The following is a 16,467-nucleotide window of genomic DNA, read 5'->3' as shown; positions in this document are numbered from 1 at the left end:
TAAGAGACTCCGATCAGTTTACAAGCAGGATAACCCAATTAGTCTTGAAAAAGAATAGGCTCTATTGGGAACCTGGGAAGTTTCAGTCCTATCAGAAGTATCAGCACAATACTTCTATACCTTTAGTACAATAGCAACAAGAAAAATCAAGATGTTTAACGTCTTGATGTTTGTTTATGCCATGAGTAAGTTTACATATTGTAAAATAATTAAGTCACAGCTATGACCGCAGTTAGTGAACCTCATGTGTTCACCTTGTGGAAAGACCAAGTTATCTTCATAAAATAAAATCAAGTACCTACTTTAAGCCAACTTATCTAAATCTTTACAGGTTTGTACTCGTCTGCTGAGCTAATCTGGATATAATAAATACTTCATATATGGTCATGTTCAAACCTGATCTTATTCTCTCAGGGACTGTCCCTCATTTTTCACCTGTTTTGAACCAACTCACCTGTTCGCCCCACCTGAAACAAAACAGAGCTAATGCCTATATAGGACCCCGCTAACTCGCTCAACATTTTTAAAAGTTGGGACCTCACCAAAAGGCAATACGTCCTTTTTGAGTGGAGCTGGCATTCTGGAGCCATCCTGGATTCTTTGGGGGCCAAGCTTAATTCACACTTCATATGGGAAAAGCTGACTCCTCTCTCTTGGCTTAATGAAAGCCTGATTACAGCGGTGGGTGACACATGCAGCAGTACTTCAAGATTGCATCTACTTCTCCATTTGAAGGCTCTAACTTTATTTTCCTTTGCTAGTGTGGATATCAACTCTGCTCACTTTAGCAGGAAGTCTTCAATCTTATTAATAGATATTGAATCATCTATTCTATAGCCTTTTTTTTTTTTTTAAATAAAGGAGCCAGTTCCTTCCGTAATTGACTAAAGATACCCATCAACTCCAAACATTTTGCTCAAATATAAGAAGGAGAATATGATGTAGTGCATTATTAAATACCATGAGCAGATAAAATACTGAAGTACAAATGATATTTATAGCTACACAGTAGCCATCTGACTAGCAAAGTTTAAAGGCGGCACGGTGGTCTTGAAAATACTACTCTGGCCTCAGCATAAAAAAAGCTTGCAGGTCACTGGATCAAACCTGTCCAGACCAGTGGGGGACTGACTCATTAGCAGCATTGCTAGTATCACAAATACGCAAGCTATCACAAGTGATAAGCAGCTAATCATCAGAACAAGGAACTGCTCTGGGATTGGTCTAGTTCTGGTTTTTGGGTTTTTTTAAAATCAAAATGACCAAAAGTGGTGCACAATAACTGGAAGATTAATTGATGCCCCGGATGTGGTCTAGGGCACCAGAGAAATTCTGAAAGTGAGAAACGAGAAATATTTCTACAATTGGCAGCTTTGTTTTCTTAAGAGTTTTTTCCCTTCAGGGCATTTCAGGACAGCATGCTGGGCTGTTTACAATTTTGGAAAGAGCATTACACTGCCCAGCCCCAAGCCTTCTTACTTGCTCTCTGCCAGCTGTCCTCGAAGAAGCCTTAAGGATTCCCAGCCTCAGAGCAATATAAGCTCAGTTATAACTGTCACTTTTACAGATTCTGGACATCTAGAAAGCCAAATGAAGTAGCAAATAGAAGACACTTAACAGTGGCACAGGACACCAAGAAAACACCAAAAAAAGATGGGGAAAGGCAGCGAATGAAAGAAGTGTATTCTAACTACCTTACGGAAAGGATGTCAAGATATTTGATGCATTATGCAGTGGCTTAGTGTACCAATTACAAACTTCAGCACCTTACAAAGATCGTGGTCATATCCCCTGCCCCAACGCAACATCTTTGGCATTACTGATTTTGGGAGAATCTCGTACCACTGTTCTGGAAGCACAGCTGGCTTTTGGTACAAAAAATTTCAGTTCTTCTTGTCAACCAAGTACTGCTTCATGCTATTGAATTCTCCATTGGGGAAAAAAGTTATTTCATGTGGCCTTCAGCTCTCAGGCTAAAAATCTCTCTTACCACTCCTAAGGACTTCTTGGTTGCATGCCGAGCCCAGCACAGAAAGCCTTTCCTGATCCGTGCATACAGAAAGGGTGGGAACAGCTCTACCAGTGAAAAAAAGCTGCAATCAGTAAATGCTATTTATAAAGGGAGTTCTGTCCAAAAGACAGAAATATCCAATACCTTCAGATGGTTTTGCTGCCGAAAGAAGTCTCAAGTGACTGATGAAGAAAGAGGCAACATTAAATGAAATATAAAAGCTGTCTCTGGCTTTGCAATCTGGGACAGACAGAGAGAACGCACGCTCAAGTTTCTCCAGAAAAGCCCAGAGAGGAAAAAGCCACGTGCGATTAGTTTCTGTCCCAGAGCACCTTTGCAGAGTTTGAAGACTTACAAAACAAGTTTGACTGTAAAACTGATATGATCCCCATAGGCTATTGGCCAGTGCGTACACTGAACTAAGCCAACACAGCGAGGGGCAGGGGAAACTTCCATCAGGAACTGAAATGTGCCACTGACCTGCAAAAACACAAATAAACTTGTCTCTAGCAACAAGGAAAAATCAGATTATTAATACTCTGAACTGTCTCAAGCTCTGCTCATGGCCCTATCCATCCTGTAAGCGATTATCTGCTATTTTCAAAACACCTGTTCTTAAGCAAAGTACCCAGTCACTAACAACTAAGTATGCTATTTCGTTTATTCTAAATTAAATTTCAGGCTGCAACATCTCAGGCTTTGTCCAAATATCAGAAAGTCATTTTTTAAACAGTAATCACCTTGCATTGGCAGTAATTAGCATTACTAAAAGATCCACCTGAATCTGCAAATATTATAGACAGCAACAACAGATGGTCAAAACTGATTAAGAAAAGGCAAATCAACTTCTATGGGACTGTATGGAACACAAAAATTTTCAGGAGTCTTTTCTGATTGTATTTATTAAACACTGACCATAACTTAGGAATCCCACTAATGCGCATATGGGTGGATTATCCAAAACGGTCACAAGATGGCCAGACAAGCGCATACCACGACAGTACATGCCGTGGTGGAGGCCAAATGCTTTACCGTCACTATCAAGGATCCTCATATAAGGTGTAGTCACAAGACATGCTATTTCCGCAAAGTATTTTCCACCACCAGTTTCCCTTATATATTACATACTTTGAGACAGAACGCTTCATCGAAACCCCTATCAAAAGACTCCCAAGAGCAAAAGAGAAAAACAGTATGACTACAGACTAATGCAGTCCCTCCTCCTTTTGTTACAAGAGTTTCATTAATAAAAGCGATAAACCTTTGCTCTTCGGGACCCACAGACAATAGCTCTCCAAGAAAGAATAGACAGACATGAGCAATAACGCAGCTCTGTCCAATGACCTTCCAGATCACTTCCTTGTTTATAGCCCAGTTTGGGGTATAAACCCATTGCCCCATCCGCAACGGATGTAGCAATAAGGACACTGACATCTTTCTGAAGTGCACAGATTGAACTCTACCAGTAGTTTTATTAAAAATATTGGTTTGATTCATATCAAGTGTCACACCATTCTCTCTAACCCTTTTCATGTTTTCACTTGCAAGACAGTAAAGTTTTAAAAAAGCTTATTTAAAACCAAAACAAAAAGCTGATTTGCCCTCTCTCAACTGAATCAACTCAGCTAAACAAACAGCACAAGTGAAAGAGTCCTAGTTTGGTAAGTAATCAAAGTATGCAGCACTGGAATTTGAGCAATGCAATAGCAACAAAAAAATCTGTAAAAAAGAAAAATAAAAAGGGTGACATGACTCATATTCAGAATACTTCCACTGATCTAAACTCAAGGCAAGTTTTAGAGGAGAGGGAGATACCATGTTCAGCACTAATAGAGTTTCTGTAAGTATACCTGATCAGCTACATATTTAAGTTTTCTCTTAAAAATACTATTTGCCTTCCCTTAACACCATTTGTAGCACTTCTACATGAACTTTATAACAGTTCAAAGAGGTTCTAGCTCTTCTCGGGTTTCAAAGCCAGAAAAAACTTCTAGAAGAGATAACCTCAAGGAACATTTATATATTGCTGCAAGATAACTTAATAAATATATACTGAAAATAAAGTTACGGTGCACTGGAATTTTAAGCAAGGCTAACTCACGGATACAGTTCATAGAGGCATAACAAACTTGTCTTAAGCATGACTAATCAAAACAATGAAGAAGCAAGACTAGAATTCCAGAAACTATTTTGTTGTTTCGTCTTTATATATACACATGCATATATACATACATACAAATATATAAAATTATATAAAGTATACACACACATATATGTATACACACACATGTATATACAAGTGTGTATATACACACATATACATGTGTATATACACACATATACATGTGTATACGAGTGTGTATAGATATATACACATATATATATACACACACACATACACAAAGTACACTACACAAGAAAACCCACGCACACCATAGCTTAATTTAAGACGCGCAGGTTCCTCACACTTGACTACTAGAGAGCATAAAGCCAGACTTCAACTTGAGTACCAAGATTTTCAAAGTCTTGTTTGAAGGACTACTGCAGAATTTGTTTCTCCTTGGTGACTGCATCTTGCAAGATGGATGCTTTCAAATAATCCTACTTTTTGACCTTCACTCTCTTCTGATAATTTGGCTATGCAGAGTGTACAATATTGTAGCTTAGGACTACTTCAGCCATTAACCTAGGTTGGTGAAGCCAAAGCTGCCAGTTCTCAAGCCACATCCCATACCACTTCATTAAGATGAGGGCAAGGGGAGAAGACAATAAACTATTACTGCGTTTTAAAAGGACCGTGTTGATCAAATTAAGCTATGTACACCTATGTACAAAACATTCCTGTACGGCCTTAAAAAAATTTAAAAAAAAATCAGTTTTGCATGCAACTATGTAACAGAGTCCAAAATTATTACCATGAAGGTAAAACTTCTGTTCTAGGGCTCTGTTTTTAAGTTTTTAGATCTTCCCCAAACTACTATTCTGTAAGCTGAAGTTTTCCCTTGATTAAGGCCAGGGAGATTTGGAATGCAATGCCAAAGCACATCTGTTGCAGATGCCCTAAATACACTACTCTAATGTTCAGAGCTGCAGGTACGAATTAATCAGAACATAAATTGGAACAGAGCTTTGAAAGATCATTGCTTCAGCAAGTATCATTGCTTCATGATTACAAAATTCAGTGTCAGGTTTTACATTGAAACTATAAACAGGTCTGGAAATTCAATTAAATTACACAGATGTCAACAGTACGTTGTCAATTCAAACTACTACACAACTGCAAGAAAGTTTATTGCCATTAGAATCTTAATTTCTCTTGCCAGACGAGTTGAAATGAGCTAAAATACTTTCAAGAGAACTCTTGAGTCAAGAGTTTAATTGCTGGTTATTTACAGCAAAATTATGAGGAAGTGGAACAGAAAGTTGCAGATATCAACTTCTAAAGGTCAGAAAACTAATGGAAAAAAATGACAAGGGACATCATAAAAAAAAAAAGTAAGTGATCAGCCGCATCTGAAGGTGACAGGTTCATTTACCAATGACACCATGGAGCACTTTCATAACTATTATTACCATTTCTGCATAAACTTCATGAATTCTTGAGAAGATATTAGTCTCAATCCATAAGCGAAGATGAGAATAAAAACAATTTCACAAAACTGTGAAATTAGTCAAACTAAGATCCAGAGGATTAAGAGTTTGCTTCCGAATTCTACATTCGGCCTGTGGCATCTTTCACTAAGTACTGCAAAGAATGGAAAATAAGGGACAGAAAGAAGAGGGAGGGAAAAAGAGAGAGAACACAAATTAACCCTAGCAGAAATGCTCTCTTTTTAGATAGAGAAGTAAAGAAATTTCAAATCCAAAGTCCCTATATATATATATAGTAAGAGTCACACCAAGGCTCCTCAAGCTCAAGAGCCACAGACAAGTGCCACGTATTGACATCATATACAGAAGAGAAATTTGGGAGTACTTACACTGCAGAGTAACAAAGGAAGTATGGATATCCACAAGATGAAAATTAAATATTTTACAGTGCCAAGGCTACATTTAAGGCATGTGCACATTAGCCAAGTAAAGAAGAAAACGCAAGTGGAAGCAAGAACGTAATTTAAAAATACTGTTCATGCGATTCCCTGTTCACATGGAAATAATCAAAAAAGGTAACAAATCACACAGAATCAAAAGCAAAGATGATCCACGCAGAAGCTGAAGTAGTCTTCATGCACAGGTGTATCAAAACTAAAGACGACATGGGAGAAAAAGAAGATCTCGACTTTGAACAAAGAAACATAGTCACTTCTTGAGACTCTTTCCCTTCTTGGCCTGGGACTGAGAGTATAAGAAAAATACAAGGAGAAAAGAACTGAATCAAACGCATGAGTCACAGATTCCTCTCAGCAATTCTACGCTGCCCAAGGTGGAGAACTAGTGCTACGCTCCAGGAGCAGGGCAGCAGGAACTGCTTTGTTAAGACAGCCCAAAGGCCTCACTGAATGATTCCTTGAGAGCATTAGAAGCGGAGCTGTGATGGCATAAAGATTAAGACGACCCTCTCCATGCTCAGGCCCAGAGCCTCATCAGCCTTCAACAAACAGTTCACAAAAATTGGAGACAACAGATAGTTACTAGGCAACAATTATAATCAAGGTTCTTAACAACAAACGTTAAATCCCAACAAGTAGAGAATTACATCTCCTCATGTTTTAAGCAACACAATTAACAGGTCTTTCATTAAGAGACTACTATACAGACATTTTAATAACCTTGCATTAGAATATTCCTAATATTTAGTCTCTTCCATTACACTTATCTCGTTATTCTTTTTTGAAAACTAAACGATTCTTCTTTCCTTACCTCATTACTATTTTGATTCTATAACTTTCCTTGTTAGGTTAGTGCATAACCGCTAACACAAGAGTAAACAAGTTAACTATTAACACATACTACCTCCTTTTACCAGGTCTCCAATAATGCAACTTTAGTAGAAGGGATGGGAGGGGAGGAAGAAAAGTAGCTTAATAACATTCCTATTAACAGTATTAATTAGCATTAACTGTATTAAGAACATCAGTAATAACTGTGCAAGAACCTTGAATTCAGTTAGCTTGTCAACCATTGCATTAAAGATACTACAGTTATTTTCCAGAAGTTTCATAAAAATTGTAACACAGCAAAGGAGCAAATATTTAAATCTCTAATTTATGATAAAGGAATACCAGCAGACAGTATTACAGCTTGCATTCTTTACAACTAGTTGTTACATCTGCGTAAAAGTTAGAAATGCTGTGCGAAAAATGGAAAAGTAGGAAACATCCAAACAAGAATCCAGAGGGTCAGTTATGACACAGAGAAGGGAAAAGAAAGAAAAGCTGTCAGCACAGTAAACACTCTGGGTAAAATGCCAATCCCTCCCTGATAGGCAAATCTGAAAAGACGAGTCCAGATATCTGGATCCAAGCACATTATTCATCGCAAGTACTGGGGAGTGGGGGAGAGAGGCTAATAGACTGTTACACTCATTAACATCTACACTGCTACAAATGAACAGATGAGTACAAGACAAATACATGTATACTCATTTGTTACCTTCTGAACACAAAAGTACCAACTTAAAAAAAAAAAAAACAAAAAACTTATCCACAGCAACACTAATTGTGGACTGTAGTACTACTAAGCAAGCTATACTGAGGAGTTTCAAATGCTAGAAATTGCATTACAGTAATGATTCAGAATGTGAATAAAGATTTTAACTTTAGCAGAGAATTTCAGGTACTGTTTCTGAACCTCACTCATAAGGCATTTGAATCTGCTCAGATTTAAGACCATCCCACATTCTGAAAACTAGCCCAGCAACAAAACTGAACAGTACTGTAATGGATTGGCAGTAAATGCACGTTACCAGGAGGTCATTTTTGGGTCCCATTCTAACATTCCTATTAGCAATTTGAAAGAGGATGGGAGTGGCAAAGCCTAAGAAGCCAGAGGACATTTGCAAAGGACACCAAATTTGGTCGAGCAGTAAAGGACAAATACAGAAAAAGAGAGCCATGAGTGAACATTTCACATGGAGGAGAAACAGAGCAGCATGAAGCACTTTTCCTGAACCTACATATGCAGCTAATGCACTCCCTATATTCACAGGGCTGATCTTCCTGAGGACAAAATTCCACCTAGATAAAGGCTATTCTTGGTACTTGAATCTGTCTCTTACAGCAGAAAGATACTGCCAAAGAACACGTGGGAAAAAATTGTGAGTGATCATCTAAAACATCTCTCTACTCACTCTTGAAGTTGAAATGCTTTTCAGTGCAGAAATTAGGTTAAGCGCTTTCCAAAGACAACAGAAAACACATTACTGGCAAGATTAAAAATAACCTGGAAAAACTCAAAGAAAATGACAGAAACGTAGGTGTTGCCTGAAGGACTATTGTAAGAGAAAACAAAACAAAACGCTAGTGAACTAACTAGGCACATTCCCCCACAAGAAGAGATGTAATCAAGTATCACAGTGCTGGAGGCATATATAGGAATGGATTTTATGCAAAATATTACTTACAGAAGTAAGTACTCTGCAATATGCACCTTGAAAAACAAAAGGAGGGACACAGAGAACAGCACCTATTTCACCTTGTAAGAGGATAAGACAGGAAAACCAAAAAAGTGTTATATCCATTTCAATACCGCACTCTCTGAAAGCGTAACCTATCGTTATCCAGACTGCAGAAATGGTAAAACATTGATCCCTTTTAACAAAAATAAAGATGGGGGCAGTACAAGAGAAGAAGGCGATGGAAAGAAAAAAAAAATGGAGTGCCCGAGCTCGGAGCTGAAGTCAAGTTTTAAGAAGTGCTCAACTTGCGGCAGTTTCATACGGGACAGGCGCGCGTGAGGCAACGCGCAGGCTCCCCAGGCCCAACGGCCGCTTTCCTGGGGCGCCTCCCCGCCCGTCGCCCCGCTCCCGCCGCGCCCCAGCCCCCCGCGGACCGGCAGACGCCGCGGGAAGGCCGCGCCCGGGGCTGCCCCGGCCGGAGCCCCAGCCCCGGGAAGGCGTCGCGCTCCGCGGGGTCCCGGCACGGCCCAGCGGCGGCGCCGGCTCCCGCCCTCCCTCACAAAGGCCCGGCCCCAGCCCCGGCCCCGGCCCCGGCCCCACTCCGCCCGCCGCCGCCGCCGCCGCCCCGCGCCCGCAGGTGCCCGCAACCTTCCGGCGCGCCCGCGGCGGCGGCGCCGCCCGAACCCGCCCGCGGCCCCCGGCCGGCCGGCCGGCCGGCCCGCCCGTCCCCCGCCGGCGCGGCCCTGCCCCGCAGCCGGGCCGAGCGCGTAGGCCCGGAGCCTACCTGGTGCGGGGGTGCGGGGCGGAGCGGGAGCGGGGCCGAGGCCGGGGCCGGGCGGAGCGGGGCCAGGGCCGGAGGAGCGGCCCCAAGAGTCGGTCGTCGCCGCCGCCGCCGCTCCGAGCTCCGGCCAGGCGAGCCAGCCGAACGCCGAGCCAGGCCCTAAGAGCAGAGCCCAGAGCGGCGCCAAGGCCCGAGCAGCCGAAGCTAGAACTGTGCCAGTCCCCGCGAGCCGAGCGACGAGCTCCTTCGCCTCCGCTTTCCACGGGGCCGCCCGGGGGCGGCAGAGAGCAGGCGCGATGAATCGAGCCCGGAAGGGCGAGCAGGGGTGGGGGCGCTCCCGGGAAGGTGGGGCATCACCCCCCCTCCCCCCCCCAAGTCACTGCAGCGGCTGCTTTGCCTTGAACAAAAAATACATCCCTTACTTCTAGTCTGACTGGGTTTGCATTGAGGGGCTGCTTGGGGTTTCTCTGCTCAGACTTCCGGATGTCACGTTTTGGCTGTTACAGAACTCTTTAGGAGCGGGAGTCTTCTCACGCAGAGACAGGAACCACTTAATCTTTTCTTGAACATGCTGCTTAAATCTCTCCCTGCAAGACATTGTCCAGGTCTCACATCTTTTATCCTGAAGGTAGATATGGCAGGGGGGAGGGAATGTAATTGAAAAGGCAAGAAAAGATAGATGGTATCAGAACAAAACACATTTAGAAGGAAAAAGATACTATCAGATAGAAGTTAATTGAAAAAGATTATTTTCCTTAAATAGAATGTTAATATTCATTATTATATATTAATCTCCAACATCGTGGATGAGGACACAAAACGTGTACGTAACCCCTTGGAAAGAGGGTCAGCATGTAATGAGAAGCCCTAGGCAGGAACTAATATTAGGAGTTGCTGTAAAGGTTGTGCTGCCTCATCTGTATCAGAGACATGAGTCTCTGGAGAGATTTGAATGTCAGGAGGAAAAGTCTAAGCAAATGAGGGCACTCTGTGTCTATATATCAGCAAGGAAAAAGTCAAGAAGCCCACCTGACTGAAGCGTACAGCTTGAGGTTTACTGCAATAGGCAGCGTAAGAGGGAGCAAAGGCAGCTAACAGCTTCACTAGGCAGTCTTTGAGGAGGTTTTAACGGGAAAACTGGAAAAGGCTGATGATGTGATTTTTTGGAGTAACTTAGTCAAGCAGTGAAAACTCCAGTACCTTGGATAGACTGTCACTGTCTTCTTCCAACAGAAGGCTGAGATCTACCAGACAGTATTAGCATGTGATGGTCAGAGCAGGCTTTACATTTCAGAGCTCTGACAACACACAAACTTTATGCACTCTGGAATGCAGCTGATGAGTTCTGTGAGGGGGGAAGCATAGAGGAGCTGCAAAGCAGAGAAGAAATACGATTCTCAGCTGTCAGGTTTAAATATGATCTAAGCCCAAGGGAAACAGAAGAGTCCAGATGGATTGTTTTGAAGGAAGCTGCTTAGGAGTACATAACACAAACTCTTCTCTAGATGAAGAGATTCCATTTCCCAAATCAACTGAAAGGCACTGAGGTCTGACTCAACGAAGAGCAGGCTGGTTTTGTCAGTACACCCTGATGCAGTATTTGCCCAAACTGATAAGGAGTGAGATTAGTTTTGAAATTACAGTCTACCAAAGGCGACTGTGGCTGCAGGAAAACAAACCCCAGAGGTGAATGTGTTCCAGGGAGTGCCGCTGCTTTCGTCTCAGTGCATGCTGTCAAGAGCTATTAACAGTATAAACTGAGAAACTTCAACTCATTATTACATGACAGCTGAGCATACCTACATGCGTCCAAGTCTCACTTGACCTTCGCTTCACCCACTCAGCTCATACTGGTGTCTGGGTCTGATGATAAGCATTTTTAGCACAGTCAGATATGATTATGGGACACCAGACATACATGGCAGCAACTCTTACCTTTCATTCTGGCATTATGGTTATTTTACAAATGATTTTCTATAATGCTTGCACATTTCCTCCTAGGTAAAAGGAGTGGGGTTTTCTCCACAGTAAGAAATAGTAGTTCTTAAGTGATATATCATGAGAGAAGGTATAAAGAAAATAGAAGAACATCTCAGATTGCTGTACATGTTATTTTACAGTTCTAATCAAGGCCTCAAGAAACAAGTTGCTTATACCTCATCAAGCCTGCTCATTGTGTATAAAATACTAAATGCTTACTGCTATTGCAAACTGACAGAACTATGTCTAATCGCAAATCTTCACCCCTTAAGAATGAGAAAGGATAGGACATATTCCTAAAACCTGTGAGGCATGAACCAGGCTCATTTTCTCTACAAAGAGCAGAAGACCTGCTGGGCTAAATTGCCATGCTACTTTGAGTGTTAGTTTTTGTGCAGCATTCTGAATTCCCTACCACTTGGATGTTACATTTACTGCCCAGTAAACAATAATATCTCTAAGAAACAAAACTGTCTCAGACTGCTGTCAAGAGATATCCTTGGAAACGCACGTATCCTTTGGAAAGGGACTATTGCCAGGATAAGGATACTTCAAAGTTTTGTGCCAACAAGAACTGCGTGCATTAGAGTCTTTTTTCCACTGAACAGGGACATTGCCAGCAATGGTGGAAGGGCCTTCCCGTATATCAGAGCTGAGGCACGTAGAGAACATGTGCAATTGGTTCAATTTTTTTTAATCCAGTCAGTCCTTCACATTTCTTTTAGAGCAACCAACAAGATGAATAGTTAACAACTGTTTTTGTTGTGGTAGCCATATCTAGTGAGAACTAGACTCAAATTCACTAGCCCATTTCCTGGTATCTGTTAAGTAACAGACACAGCCAACTGTAGCTTAACATCTTCTCCAGTTTGGGAAAGAAGAAACATCCAGCCCTTCTTGTCTTTAAGATATGTGCATACACTAAGGTGTACCCACCAAAAAAGCCTAACTCCTCCCAGAATACAACCATCAGCATTCACAGGAATCATTGCGTTTTGGGAGGTGTGCAAAACCATTAATGGAATTTAGTAAAGATCTTGTATCTGCAGGCCAAATGAGGAGTGCTTTTTGTACTTTGCTGCTCATGAATCCAGAGTACCCTGGAGCCCAGAAGGAAGTTTAATTTGTTGAAATGTTGTTCAAAAACCTGATTAAGTGTTTCAGCTTACAAACCAGCATAGAACTGCGCTTTGTAAAATCGTTTGAACCTTATAGATTTTTCATAATTATCAAAGACCATTTTCCAAGTCTCTCCTCTAATCTCACACTACTGAGACTATTCTCTAAAATAAGTGAAAGGGGAGTCTATGTGCATCACAACAGTAAAAATTCAGCAACTAAATAGGACATTTAGAAGGAGATCAAGAGAAGTTCAGAACACCCCCCGAAACGAAGTCAGTAAAGTTTTCCCTGTCGCACATCTGATCAGTCTTTATGAACTTACAGAAGAGGGGCATATTTGCTCCTGTATTCTTCCCAGACCAGCCTTTAGAAGCTGTCACAAAATTAGCTAAAATGAGTAAGCAAAAGCTCCTGGCGTATACGACAAGCTTCTGAGTCCATTGATTCCATTTGCTCATATTCTTCTTCTGGTTGTTCCATGTGTCCTGTGGCTGGGGAAGACCACACATCCAGCCCATGCTCCAGGGAGATGTTATGAAGCACGCAGCAGGCCAGAATGATATGGCTGGATTTCTCCGGCGAATATTGCAGGGTGCCTTTGGACCCATCCAAGCAGCGGAAACGCGATCGAATGGTTCTGAACGTCCGCTCGATGACATTGTGAGTGGCAGAATGCGCCATGTTATAACGGTATTCTGCAGGTGTCTCAGGGATATGCAGAGGGGTCATCAGCCACGTTCGGAGGAAGAAGGAGCTGTCGCCTGTTAGTGTTCAAAAACAGGAGAGATTACATACCTACGGTTAACAATAGGTTTCAGCTCTTCATTCTCAGTTTTCCGGTACTGTAGATCTAGAATAACTTTTTTTCCGGCTAAAAACAGAACACATGAGAAAATATGAAAGATCAACAATAACTCAGGTTTACAAGTGTGATAGAAGACAAAAAATAAAGACACTCTATTTGACATGAAAAAATCCTAAAGAACACTGAAGAGGAGGGTTGTTAAAAGAGAGATTCATTTACTATGCAATACAGTGAAATTATGACAACTGGACTAGAATCATACGTAAAATTAAAAAGTACATAATTCAGAAAGGGGTAGGATGCTGAAAACAAGGACTTAACAGAAGGTATATAACTAATATACATAATAATCAGACCATAAAAAACACAGACTAGGTTGTTTTTGTTCTTCTAGCTTTCTAAGGGAAAGATAGTCCAAACAATCTCAGATTTCAAGGAACTTACAGGAAAACAATTAGAAGTAAATCTATCACTTGAGCCCAGATGCTCTAGACTCAATGAGGAGCCAACAACTAATAGACTTCCAGGGAAAACAAAGATGAAAACTGACTTACCAAGTAGCCAGCCATCTTTATGTAGCTCAGTTTCAAACTGGTTTGTCAGGGCTGCCTGCTGTAACACAGTGCAGTCAGGCAGGCTGCCTGGCCAGTGTGTTTCTGCGCTCAGCAGGACTCCTCTGGCATCACATACCATCAGACAGTTCAGAGAATGGAGACCCTTTCGGTTCACATAGGACAGGTCCTCTGCATTTGGTGCTTTGATTGCCACATGGGTGCAGTCAACCACCCCTAGTACTCCTGGCATGCCTGCCAGCCCATAAAAGTCATCCTTCAGGCTCTGTACCGTCGCTTCATCCTCAGGAAAGCGAATGAACTGTGAGGCTCTTTCCACCAACGCCTCAGTGACATTGGCAACACAGCGGCTCATGGAGGCTTGGCTAATGCCAATTGCATCCCCCATGCGAGTCTGGAAGGAGCCAGAGGTATAGAAACCTAATGCAGCAAGTATCTGCGTCTCTGGACTGATGGCCCTGGACCGCTGCGTAGGGCGAGAGAGACTGGTTCTCAGAAGATCCACCAGGTAGTAAATGAACTGCCGGGGAAAGCCGTACGTGGACACTAGATACTCATCTGTGACATCCTCCAGCTTGAAACGGTCCAGTGTCCTATGTCCACGGCCATACAGCAAGAGGTCACAGTCAAGAACCGCAATAGGTACAGCCATAGCGCGTGCCCCAGGGGCTCCTTGGGGACTGCTTCTGTCAGAGAACTTTTCCCAGAGGCTTCACCTGCATAAAACAAAGAGGGAGGAGACTCAGAACAGCTCTTTAAAGACAAAAGAAAACCAGTCTCTCCGACTCCGTTGTGATTTTCTTTTTAAGCAGGTTACAGCAAATCTTTTTATTCCTTTTTGCATTTGCTTTTTAAAAACGTGGGGACCAAACTCAGTGTCAAACAAGAAGCGCCCAAGCAAGCAAAGCAGCCAGCTCACAGCTGGGCCCAGCAGCGTGAGCCTCCTTGCGGGGCCTCGCTCTCGGCTAGATCCCGGCCGAGCCAAAAACTCGCCCACCTCCAAGGGCGGGAAAGGGACCCACGGGCGAGAGGAATCTCCTTTCAACAGCTCGGCGGAAATCCCAGCGGCCCCCTACTTGGCAGCCGCCCTCAACCGCTGCCAGCCCAGGCCACGTTCAACGAGGAAAACCAGCAGGTTTCACTAGGAGCTGCCGCGCCCGGACGCCGCCGGCCCGCGCTGACGGGCGAGCTGCACCCGGCGGCGGGCCCGGGGCACGACCCCGGCCCAGGCCGCCGCCGCCCAGCCGGGGCCGGCTCCGAGGCGTCCCTCCGCTCCCCAACGACCGCGCCGGGAGCCCGCGGTCACCCCAACCCGGCCCCGCGGCGGCGCCGTTACCCGCCGCACCGAAGCCGCCCCCTCGCCCGGTCCGTTAGGCGGAGCCCGCCCCGCCGCCTAGCGCATCCCCCGCCGCAGATTCGCCACAGCGGCGGGGGGCCGCGGCGGGGCCGCGGCGGGCGCCGCCCTCTTTTGTACCCCGCCCGCGGCCCCCCCGGGACCCGGCGGCGCGGGGCGGCGCGGGTGGGAGGGGCCGCCGCGGCCCCGTGCGGAAAGTGCCGCCGCGGACGCTCAGGCGCCTCCCCCCGCCCGGAGCGGATGAAAACAAACAGCGGCGATGGCGGATGCGCGGAGCAGGCCGCGGCCGCCGCTCTGAGGGCCCCGGGCAGCCCGTCTCCGCCGCGGGCCGCGCCCCCCGCACCCCCGGCCGCTGAGATCCGGCCGCGCCGGCCTCTCGCGCGGCGAGCCCGGGCGCTGACACCCGCGGCCAGCCCCGTGCGCGGCCCGCGGGCCGGCCGGTAGCGCGGCCCCCGCCGGCCCGGCCCGGCCCGGCACCCGGGGCCCGGGACCGAGGGGGGCGAGGAGCGAGCGCGGCGCTGCGCGGCGGCGACGCCGGAGCCCCGGTTCGGCCGCGGGGCTCGGAGGCGCCGGGACCGAGGGGCCGCCGTGCCCGGCGGGGCGCCGAGGAGAGGCCGCGGCGGGGGACCCGCTCGGGCAGCCCCCGCGCGGGATGAGCCGCCGCGCCGCCAGCACTGCCTCCGCCGCGCAGGTACCGGGGCCGGGCCGGGCCGGGGCGCGGGGGGGCTGCTGCTGCCGCTGCTGCCGCGCCCGTCGCTCTCGGAGCCGAGAGAAGCGGGAGGTGGCTCTGCAGCGCTGGGTTACAGCTCCGTGTCACCATTTTGCTTTCGCTTCGTGAATTTCCGTAACGAGGGCTTCTGGAAGAAACGTCAGTCGGCATCTGCCCGACGGTGCCCTGGAAGCCGCACGTAAACATGGCCGGGTTTGCTTTCCTAAGGAGAGCTGGTGACCGGTGGGGTGGATGTGGCATGCTGAGCTGTTTGAAATCCCCCCAAGCGTTGCCTTTTAAAAGCAAAATGCTTCAGAGCCTGTAAGTAATATTTCGAACTTGAGACTACGTTGTATTTGGTTTTCCTGTAACGCTGGAGTTTGATTTCTGTTAGGAGAGATCAAGAGACTGACTAAATATCACATCTTTCTTTCCTGTTGCTAAGAGCCTGGCTCCTGGCTATTAGGAGGCCGCTGCCAGAATACTTCCTAGTGATTCAGTGGGAGCAGGAGCACGCTCCGTATTAGCAAAGTGGTAGAGAAGGGACACTTTGAACCGAGTCTATGGACTAGCTACT

At 45.3% G+C, this 16,467-nt stretch overlaps 3 protein-coding genes across 23 annotated transcripts in view; 1 reads left to right on the top strand and 2 right to left on the bottom strand.

The window, feature by feature from the left end:
- AMBRA1 (autophagy and beclin 1 regulator 1) overlaps positions 1-9,527 on the bottom strand; it is a 138,315-nt gene extending 128,788 nt beyond the window's left edge. For 4 of the 9 annotated variants that reach the window (XR_011141457.1, XR_011141458.1, XM_068945798.1 and 1 more), the window contains exon 1: positions 9,352-9,508. The gene's annotated coding sequence lies outside the window, so the exon portion shown is untranslated. Of the gene's footprint in view, positions 1-8,573; positions 8,670-9,351 lie in introns of those variants that run through there. The other 5 variants (XM_068945799.1, XM_068945802.1, XM_068945801.1 and 2 more) reach the window with 4 other exon arrangements.
- A 2,474-nt stretch (positions 9,528-12,001) lies between these two features.
- Positions 12,002-16,012, bottom strand: HARBI1 (harbinger transposase derived 1). 6 transcript variants are annotated; one of them, XM_068945796.1, is made up of 3 exons: positions 15,877-16,012; positions 13,810-14,543; positions 12,002-13,211 (listed from the first exon to the last, which is right to left on the bottom strand). In XM_068945796.1, exons 2-3 carry the CDS (start codon positions 14,477-14,479, stop codon positions 12,835-12,837), a joined length of 1,047 nt encoding a protein of 348 aa, XP_068801897.1. In that variant the 5' UTR covers positions 14,480-14,543; positions 15,877-16,012; the 3' UTR covers positions 12,002-12,834. The 6 variants fall into 6 exon arrangements, with proteins under 6 accessions (XP_068801897.1, XP_068801896.1, XP_068801895.1 ...); XM_068945795.1 differs by lacking the exon at positions 15,877-16,012 and adding an exon at positions 15,173-15,321; XM_068945794.1 differs by lacking the exon at positions 15,877-16,012 and adding an exon at positions 15,164-15,314.
- The window catches only part of ATG13 (autophagy related 13), a 24,617-nt gene continuing 23,882 nt past the window's right edge, over positions 15,733-16,467 (top strand). For 3 of the 8 annotated variants that reach the window (XM_068945788.1, XM_068945787.1, XM_068945783.1), the window contains exon 1: positions 15,733-15,872. Coding sequence is in view for 5 of the 8 variants with exons in the window: in XM_009684594.2 (XP_009682889.1) it covers positions 16,096-16,211 (116 nt within the window). In the remaining 3 variants the exon portion in view is untranslated. Of the gene's footprint in view, positions 15,873-16,081; positions 16,212-16,467 lie in introns of those variants that run through there. The other 5 variants (XM_068945786.1, XM_068945784.1, XM_068945782.1 and 2 more) reach the window with 2 other exon arrangements.

Source organism: Struthio camelus, chromosome 5, assembly GCF_040807025.1.
Source record: "Struthio camelus isolate bStrCam1 chromosome 5, bStrCam1.hap1, whole genome shotgun sequence".
In the NCBI taxonomy this organism is placed as follows: domain Eukaryota; kingdom Metazoa; phylum Chordata; class Aves; order Struthioniformes; family Struthionidae; genus Struthio; species Struthio camelus.
This window is presented reverse-complemented; position numbering and strand designations above follow the sequence as displayed.

Excerpts from the sequence above, each read along its gene's own strand:
- HARBI1 (XM_068945796.1), bottom strand. The coding sequence starts at position 14,479 with ATGGCTGTACCTATTGCGGTTCTTGACTGTGACCTCTTGCTGTATGGC. Across the intron at positions 13,212-13,809 it reads TAAAGATGGCTGGCTACTTG|GCGACAGCTCCTTCTTCCTC; the intron begins GTAAGTCAGTTT and ends GAACACTAACAG.